The sequence below is a fragment of the Mycteria americana genome, chromosome 14, assembly GCF_035582795.1.
Source record: "Mycteria americana isolate JAX WOST 10 ecotype Jacksonville Zoo and Gardens chromosome 14, USCA_MyAme_1.0, whole genome shotgun sequence".
NCBI lineage: Eukaryota > Metazoa > Chordata > Aves > Ciconiiformes > Ciconiidae > Mycteria > Mycteria americana.
Window position 1 is genome coordinate 14551206 of NC_134378.1, and position 9553 is coordinate 14560758.

Here is a 9553-nt window from a genome sequence, read left to right on the forward strand (position 1 = left end):
TGTTTAATGTTTCCCTCCTACTTTGTTCTGTACATAGCTCAGTAACATCAGTCCGTACAACTTGGCGCGTGCCTGTCCTAGCAGGGCTCAAATCTAAGTCAGAGGAAACTGCTGCAGAGTTCTGGCAGGCCTGCGAAGTATCACACGGTATTTGAAAAGGGCTTAAAAACCCTAATCCAGGCACTGACCCCCTTGTTACTGTTCCCCGTGTTCCTGTGTCCCAGCTCTTGCTGAGGAATCGGCCTACTGAGTGTTAGTGTTGCCCAAACCACCCTGAGTGTGCACCTCTCTGTGTGACTACCTGGTGGAGCCTGGGGCTGGTGGGGCTTCACTGGAGTTTGTTTTGGGTGGCAGTGCTGCTGGTTCAGTAGCCACAAATGCCTTCAGTGTCTGGGCTCACACCAGCAAAATGGGGTGTGTGCTGAGACAGCTTCCATGGAAGCTGCTGTGAGCCTCTAATTTCTCTGCTGGCAAAACAGCCCATGTGACATTAAGTGTAAAGCTGGAATTGCACTGTCAGAGTCAACTGATGTGTCTCAGGTGGCTGTGGCAAAAGGAGAAATCATCACTAACCTCTGTGTAATACTGCCTTTTTATTTTTAAGGCAGTAATTCCCAGATTTCTCCAGGAAAGCCTCAAATTGAATACATAAGACACAATCATGGTTACTGGCACTGTTGAAGTTACTGTACTGGGGCTGTGTCCCAGCCTCTCTGTGTTGTGTGCTGTACCTGGCTCATTCTGGTGTACAGGAGCAGTGTGAGGGGATGAATGGCTGTGGCTCAAGCCCCTGGGCTAGCAAACTGCGAGCCCTTCTCCACCAGAACACTTGTTCCCCTTGGGGCTGGGGCAGATGGCTGCCCCTGGGGCTCTGCTGCAGCCCTGTCAGCTCCCCAACATGAGGGAATGATGGTGGTGACTTGTGCAGGGAACCAACACAGCTTTTGTAACTTCAGAATTCCAGTCCAGGGACTGATCAATGAAACAACACAGTGTTCCAGCAACTCATTTTCTCTAGCTGGTATGGTCTAACACTTTCCTGAGCAGAAGCACACTGCAGCTTTCCTGTCCTTGATTCCTGTCTGATACTCTGCCCACGCATTGCTTTGCAGCATTTACCTGTAAACAGTGTAGTTGTGGTGCGAGAGGCTGGGGAGCATGTGAGAGCTACTGCAGGCTTGTGTCTGCTGCCTGGAGCAGTTGGAACTGATGGCCAAGCAGCCTCCCTAGGGACCCTTAGGGTGTGTGAGGTGTCCTGGGGCAGCTGAGCTGCCTCTTGCAGGGTCCTAGGATGCTTTCAGTCCTTGCTGTGCTGGCTGCCAGATGAGTCTTGTTTTATACCTGTAAAACCATGCGTTGGTTGTCAATAGCAGACTGAAGAGCTGTTTTTAAGGGCTGTTCCGGTTCCCCCCCCCCCCGGTGGATATAAATAGGGAAACTTTTATAATAAAGTGGCACCTATTCCTATTGTAAGCCTGAGGTTTGTCTGAAATGGGAGAAGACACACACAGCACTATGGCACAACTACTGAAGTGACCAACTTCCCCTTCCCTGAAAGCTGGGAGTAGAGATGCCCTTAGGAATACAGATGGGATGGACAAAGCTTTTATTGTGCTTGAGGGCTGTACTGAAAAGGCAACAGGGCCCCAGGAACAAATGAAAAAAAAAAAATTTTCACATGGACATGGGGAATGGAGGGGCTGGTGTCAATCCTGTTCACTCCCTGCAGCATCAGGGATGTGAGACCTGCTTGCTCCTGTGCCTACCTTGTTTCAGAGCAGTGCAGCCCTGTGACCCTCTCTGAGCTTTTCCATGACCAGAACTGGAGATGCCACAATGCAAATACCTAGCCAAAATAAAATTCCCTAGTCCCAGTCACATCCCCTTTGGGCTAGTTCTATACTACTTGAGTAAACAGTTGTCACCTGACACCTTCAAATGTATATATATTCCTAAGTTTATTACATTATACATGTTAATGTCTGCAGCAAAGTAGATGGCACGGAGCAGAGCCTGCCTCTCAAGAGCAATGCAACTTTGGTGCACAGAAGCAGGTCTCTATGTCCCTTACATCATCTGAGTGATCTCCCTTTGCTGAAGGGAAGAGAGAAGTGGCTCACACCACTGCTGGGACTGGGAACAAACAGGCTCAACCAGAAGCTGAGTTAAACCCAACTCCTGTGGGTAAGAAAGATGTACAGAGGGAGCAGCACGAGGGTAAATACAAAAGCAAAAACTGGGCTAGAGCTTTAGGGTTGAACTGTGTTGTATGTAACATTGTGTTGTTATATGTTATTTGTGTTGTTATTTATTCAACTGGTCTATGCATGCTCTCATGGGCAATCACACCAGCCAGACTTTATTCTGAACCAGCTGAATCACACATGGTCTCTGCAAGTACCACATCACGCACCTCTGCTGTGACAACGTGCCTGCAACAGTTGCTTCTCCTGCTGACCTCCCAGACTTCTCTGTACTCTCCTTCGCAGGCTGTTGCAAGGCTCATGTCCAGACCCTAGCCATTTAAATTTGAAGATGTTAGGGAAGAAAAAGCATAATCCTGTATTAGTTATGTTCTGTTGAGGCCATAACACAATGCTTGAGAACAGCTACTTAAGAAAAGGGAGAAGTTAACAACTGAGCATGGAAGAGAATCACTAAACAAACTGAAGTGTCCAAGGGAAAAAGGCAAAGTCTTTGTCCTTTAATGGGTCACTACTGCTGTTTTGTAGCCAACCAAATAATCCTAGGTAATTAAAATCCAAGGAACAGACAGATTTTTTAAAATAACAGCTTAAAAAAAAAATCAGTAGGTTTATTGTAGGTCTCGGGAGGGGCACAGTATGAATAACTGGAATGCCTACATGTTGTCTATACAGAATAACCCATCACTTGAATTAAAAAGAAGCAGCTAAGCAGTTGAATTTCATTCATCATGATGTCTTCTTCTGTTTTTTCTTTTCATTTTCTTCCTTTTCTTTTTCAATTTCAGCAACATACTTCTCAATTTCTTCAGGGTTTAGGATCTAAAACCAGAAACACAGGTGACCCTCAAGATACTAATACAACTTAGAGGCTTTTATTTAAGCAATTCTAGTTCTGATATGGAAAGAGTTGACTGGTATTTATACAGGCACAGGTACCTTGCGCAGACACAACAACATTCCTTGGCCACTAATAATAAACAGAAGTATTTGCCAGGGTGGAATGCGAGATTAAGGGCTGGAAGTTAATTCAGATCAACAAGGACAGTATCCAGTATCAGAGAAACCAGCTCCAAAGGGAGAAGAGCAAAACAAAGACCTTACCTTCAGCGGCTGTTCTCGCCTCATAACCGCCAGCTCAATGTTCTTCCCACCAGACTGCACGACCTTAACAAGAGTCAGATGTATTAGGAGCAGGTCCATTAATTAATTCTAACAACCCCTTTTCAGGTGTTCTTAGGAGAAGAGATCCAGATGGGGAGTATTTAGCTCATTAGCTCTAAGCTCTGGAGTCCAGTAGCAGTGTAACTCCCCAAAAATAAGGGTCTTCCTTCTGGCATCAATGCACTCAGTGGCTGGTGAAGAACACCTTGTTTCCACCATCTGACTTTTTATATTTTCTGCATCTTAAACTTCAATAAAAAAAGCAAAACATTCTACGTATGGTTTAGCACATCTTTGGTGCATTTGTTTTAATGCCCAGAACTGAAGTCTGTTTTCCTCCCCAGAGAACTGCTAGTAAATTCTTCTGTGTAAGCTACAGAAACTGTTACCTGAAATATTGTGAACCTTGAATTTAATCCCACACATATGGCCTACAACAAACAGTTTTCACAGATCCTTTCATACAAAATCCTCATGAACGTCACAGGAAGGTACATGTATTCACATTTAAGAAGTTAATCCAGGCATACAGTGAAAAGTCACACAAGGGATTTGAAACAGACTCACCTCAAGAAGAGCCTTGATGACCAGTTTAATAGTTAGATCATCTGTTTCAATGGCTTCATCAGTATAGTTCTTCTCCAGAAATTCACGCACAGATTTGGCTCCTCTGCCAATGGCATTAGCCTGGAAACATTGAGGGGAAAAAAAGATAATGAAGGGAAGTTTAGAAAAGACTTCATTTACAGAATAAGCAAGAAATACAAGTTGAGCACTTAAATAATCTGAAACCGTTTTGTGATCACCATGTATTTTTCAGGAGACTGAACATGTTACTGCCTAAATGTCACACACAGTTGTCAGGCACAGGTGGTTTTTTGGAAAACACAACAAGATTTCCCCAGTAAAGCTGAACTGCAGACTGCCATTCTCAGTAAATTTGATCATTAAGGATTTTTGCAGCTGTGAGCCAGCACCATCTGGCCAGTTAGATCTCCTTTTACACCAGTCTCTTTTTAAAGGAGACAAACTCACAAATATTTTGTTATTTCTCCACAAGAGACAGAATCAACTCACCTTCCAAGCATGGTATGTACCAGAGGGGTCGGTCTGGTACAGCCGGGGGGTTCCATCAAAGTCAAATCCCACGATAAGAGCAGAGATACCAAAAGGTCTGCGACCGTTGCTTTGCGTGTATCTCTGAGCAGAAAGACGAGACACTTATTTCAGAAGCAGTTCTAAAAACATTTTTAGAGTGGAAAGCAGCCAGTGTAGAAGTTACAACCAGAAGAGGCACCAGAAATACTTTTAGCGGGCTCTCTTACCAATCTACCTGTTAAAGTTAGGATTCTGTGTCTTACAGAAGACCACAAGCAAGGCAAGTAAGAGGAGGTTATTGTCCAAGCCCTTGTCCAAGTTCCTAACACTCACTGGAGTTTGCTGCGTGATTACAGCTATCGGGAAGAATCTCTCCCAGCTCGGTGGTGCTGAGAGGCAGAGAGCTAAGTCTGCAAGCCCGGGTGTAGCGCCCTGCTTTGACAAGCACGCTTAGGAAGCCAAAAAAGAGGATGATGACACCTGAACACAACGTCAGTTTTCACCAATGATTTGCAACAATGCCATTAGGAAGCACGGCACCCTCTGTGGCAACCTACAGTAAAGCCCACGTTACAGCCCTCCTGCTGACGCTGGGCTAGCAAAGTCATTGCCACGTCACACACCAGAAGTGGCCACAATCAAGGCAGCCTGACACCAGCAGCATTATTGCAGCCGGAATACTGTGCGAGATTCATGGTTTGTAACAGTTTTAGAGAAATCAGGAATGTGCCAGAATGAAAGACACAAACGTGAGATTACTGTAAAGGAACAAAGTGAAACTTTGGGAAGTGGCATTCTGCTCTGGCAGGCTAGCGATTATTACGCTATTACACTATGAATTATTACACTACGAATTACACTATTATCATCATCACTATACTAAAACGTGCCTGTGCGTAAATAAATTAGACTTTTTCTAATCCCCACTAATGGCTGAAAACCAGTTTAATACAGTGGCAAATGAATAATTTTATCACAGAATGCAGTTGGGCATATTTTGACACTGTAATTCATTTTAAATTCATGAATATCAAATGTAAAATATAGTAAGTACTGCACTGATTTGCTCTCCTCTTACCCCTCCCTGCAATGGCTTAGTAGGAGGGAAAGCAAACAAGAGCCATGAAGACGTTTTGACAGTAACACAGCACCACTGTTAGGAGAGTGTTCCTGATGATATCACAAATGTAGTTATGCAGTCCTTACAAGTACTAATTAATTTCTTCACCTTTGGAAAAAAACCAAACTGTAATCAATCCTCCTTTTCCATTACTACATCCCTATTGCCAATAAACACCTGCAATGTGTTTTGTTACACTGATTTTTACCAGCGGAGTAGAACAAGGCCAGGACAGACGTTTTATGTACTTAGTCTGAAGTGCATATTTTAAGCATCTCTGTGCAGTCCAACATACCTGTTTCAGACTAGCAATGTAACGTGTGATGTACTCCACGGTGACAGGATCCTCCACTGTAAGTCTGTGGCTTTGACACTCCACACGAGCTCTATTTATAACTATTCTGGCATCAGCCGTCAGCCCTGAAATGAAAGCATGTTCTCAGATTCATGCTTCATACCATGTGCACAAATAAAACAACTAGTCTTGCCCCAAAAGGCTCACCAGGTCAGTGTCAACAGCAGTGAAAAAAAGCAAAGGAGAGATCACACTTTCTCAGGTTTGATGAGCAAGAATAGCATTTTTAAGGCAACAGAAAGAAGCTAATGCTAAAGTACCAAAATAGAGGATTTAGTTTACAACTTTCATGTTTGCAAGTTAGGTAACACATGCAATTCCGAACCAGGTAATCAGAGTGTCACTGACAGACTGATGGCATTCCATCTGACAGCAAATTAGCAAAGCAATCTCAATTCTTTCACACGTTGGTTTTATTTCATGTGCAGTCCCTCTAACTATAAGCCAGCTTTATCTGCACAGCAAATCTTGCCTAGCTGATAAGGCTACAACAGCATGACGCTAGCTGACAAAAATGAGTACGCCCCTTTGAAAAAAAATTAAGAAACTTATTTCTTATTTTACTTTTTAGCTTATGATGCCAGTTTCAGCTGACAGCCTTGTTTCTATTAGAGAACTTTTCTTCAAGCTTGTGAACCCACCTGCACGTATCACAACCCTTAGCTAAGGAAGCAAGGCAGCAGAGGTAGCTGAGCCTATCGCTCCTGCACACTAAATCTAAACCCCATTATTTTTGCCGGTTAAATCACATCTCCCCTTAAAGCATTACTAACACCGACACAAAGATTCTAGACTACTTGGAGAGAGTAGAAACCTTCTGAAAGATATTTTCTCTCCATTTACGTCAGGTTTTTTAACTTTCATGCCTCCTGTTTAAGCTTTGAACAATGGAAATTAAGGCACCTGGACCAGGAAGAATGTGGAACTAGAATATTTATGCTTCAAATCCAGAGCTGTTTATTCAGGAGGAGTCTTTTGAACTAGAACAGAGGAGACTTTTCTTTGTTCTACGCAAGACTGCAAAATTTAGCTTTTTTGGCTTGATGCATGTGGGAAAAAGTCCCAGAAACTGACAAATGTCTCTTATAGCTCCTGTGATATGTATTAATAATATGTATTTTATATATAATAGATAAAATTTTAAATATTTTAAATATATAAAATACATTAAACATATACTTATAAATTTAAATATATATATTTAAACAGTATATATCTGTATCTGTGCCAATGACACATAAGTTCTCAGTCTTCATCCTCACATTACACCCAGAGGACTTTAGTAACTTTAACACATATTTCTTCTCATCAGATGACTGGCTCGCTCTATATATTTATCCATACAGTAGGCTACTCTTATTTAAAAATCAATAAGCAACCGTGGAAATATACTCCTTCCCCACAGTCCTCAGCAGGCTATGCTAAGCATTTTATGTTCTCAGAATCCATAAACATACCCAAAGGTGCTCCAGTAACTGCCAAAAACCCTGAAGGCATCATATACCTGCAAAAGCCATGCAGACATTGTCATCGAGAGCACAGATCTTCCGGACAGTTCTTTCATCCTGAAGCTTTGCCACAGACTTCTTTTCCACACCAAGAACAACAATATCCTTCCCTCTTACTCCAACCTTCAACACGTTAAAAGAAGAAGAAAAAAGTTAAGCTTGGCCCAAAAAACCTAGTAGTTGCAGACTTTACTGAAATGAGTAGGAAAAAACAAAAACACAAACCCGCCACACTGTAAACATGATTTCATGTCAATATTTTATTTCCTATTGCCACAACCTGGCCTGATGTAACAAAAATTGCATTAGATTCCAGGGTGCAATTTCATAATCATCTTATACCAATTTAAATCTGTGTGGCTCCCAAGAGAGATATTCCCACTCCTCTTACCACCTGTGTTTTCCCTAACTCTCCCCAATACCAGCATTCGTGTTTCCACCACCACAGGATCAACAACAAAGCTACCACTACAACCAGTCCACTGGTATTGCTCAAGTCAGAACCCAAAACACTGAAGATTAGACCAAGTAACAGCTACAAGCAGCCTAGCAGTAGCTTGCTTCCTTAATATCCTAATTCATACTTTGAATATATATTTTTCAACATCAGGAAGGAAAAAAAAAAAAAAGTTGACCTTTCACACCCATTCCCACTGCTTCTCATAGGACGATGGGAATCATTTTGTCTTACAGGGTGGCCCTGCTGTTATTATGTTATAGATGTTTCCAAAAGCATTAAACTCGGCCAACTACTCAACAAAAGACAAGACAGAGGTAGATGATATTAGATAGTAGCTCCATTTTTACAATATTTTTAATTTTAAAAAAAAGTCTATTTGGCACTAAGTGTTGTTGCATTTATTCCCATCCCAAAGGCAGTAAATTTTCTTCCAGGTATTTTGTTATTTGGGAATTAATACTTTTTTTTTGTCCCCCCAAATGAAAAGACCCTTCATTGAGCAAGAGCTTGGGACAACTGGAAGCTAGGAGCCAGAAAGTTGCTTCTACGTGCCCTTACTGACACGTTTCCCAGTCCACTGGGAATCTGTATCTTGCACATGCAGAATAAAGAAACAGAGGATCGTTACTCTCCTGTAGGCCCACAGCAGCTTTACTCCCTCACGAGGGATACGAGAGGGATACGAGGCAGCTCTGCTAACTCGGCCTTTCAGGGCCTGCAGGCTGCCGAGCAGCCCGTGCAATGGCTCTCAAGACTCTGGACACCCACCTGTCCTGGGCCTCATACTCAATGTCGTAATGCAGCAAGACTCCAACATTCCCCCCCAAAAGCCCCAGTAATGGCCTGAAACAGAGCCAGAGCTTTACAGACAGCACACCGCCCACTCCGAAGAAAACGGTGATTTTTAAGGCAGCTCCAAAGGTAGCACTTCGCCCGAACGCCGCTGCTGCGGCCTCAGGGCATCTCTCTGGAAACAAGTCACACTTCCAGCAGCCCGTACCGTGGCGGACCACCCCTCCCCCGCAACCCCGGCCCCACTCGTGCCGTGGGCCCGGTGACGGGACCGGCAGGCTGGGGAGCGCGGGGAGGTGCAGGCCGCATCCCGGGCCTTCCCTCAGCGAGACGGCCCGGCCGCGCGGCGCGCCCACGGCCGCCCCCCTCCTTGCGCTCACTCACCGCGGTGGAGCCCTTCTTCACCGCCTCCTGGGCGTACTCCACTTGGAAGAGGTGCCCGTCCGGGGAGAAGACGGTGATGGCCCGGTCGTAGCTCATGGCTGCCGCCCGTGCGTCCCCGCGGGGCCGGAACCAGCCGCCTCCCTCAAAACCGCACACTCATCCCCCCGCCCCCCGCTCGCCGCTTCCGGAGCCGCGCGCCATTCCGGCGGCACGCCGACGGCGCCCCCTGCGCCAACTCCGTACGCTGCACCAGACAGCCCGGCGCGGAGGGGCGGGAGGCGGGGCCCCATCTACGCTCTTGGCGTACGGAGCCCGCGTTACGCACTCGGCGTAGGCGGCCGCCTCCCCCTCTCCCCGCGCTGGCGCACTTGGCGTACACGGTGGCCGTCCTACGCAGTTGGCGCAGCTGGCGGCTGCTGGCGAAGGCAGGGAGATGCCGCTCGCCTGCGACAGGAAGCCCAGCAGCAG

At 45.1% G+C, this 9553-nt stretch overlaps 1 protein-coding gene across 1 annotated transcript; it reads right to left on the reverse strand.

Annotated features, from left to right (window-relative positions):
* Positions 1-2674: 2674 nt before the first annotated feature.
* PSMA7 (proteasome 20S subunit alpha 7) lies at positions 2675-9244 on the reverse strand. Its single transcript, XM_075517207.1, has 7 exons — positions 9086-9244; positions 7446-7572; positions 5882-6006; positions 4446-4568; positions 3936-4055; positions 3309-3371; positions 2675-3026 (listed from the first exon to the last, which is right to left on the reverse strand). Exons 1-7 carry the CDS (start codon positions 9179-9181, stop codon positions 2934-2936), a joined length of 747 nt encoding a protein of 248 aa, XP_075373322.1. The 5' UTR covers positions 9182-9244; the 3' UTR covers positions 2675-2933.
* Positions 9245-9553: the final 309 nt, after the last annotated feature.

Bases quoted from the DNA above. Each gene is read 5' to 3' on its own strand.
- PSMA7 (XM_075517207.1), bottom strand. From the start codon at position 9,181: ATGAGCTACGACCGGGCCATCACCGTCTTCTCCCCGGACGGGCACCTC. The intron at 7,573-9,085 runs GTGAGTGAGCGC...AACGTGTTGAAG, and splicing joins TGAAGAAGGGCTCCACCGCG to GTTGGAGTAAGAGGGAAGGA. The intron at 3,372-3,935 runs GTGAGTCTGTTT...ACTCTTGTTAAG, and splicing joins TCATCAAGGCTCTTCTTGAG to GTCGTGCAGTCTGGTGGGAA.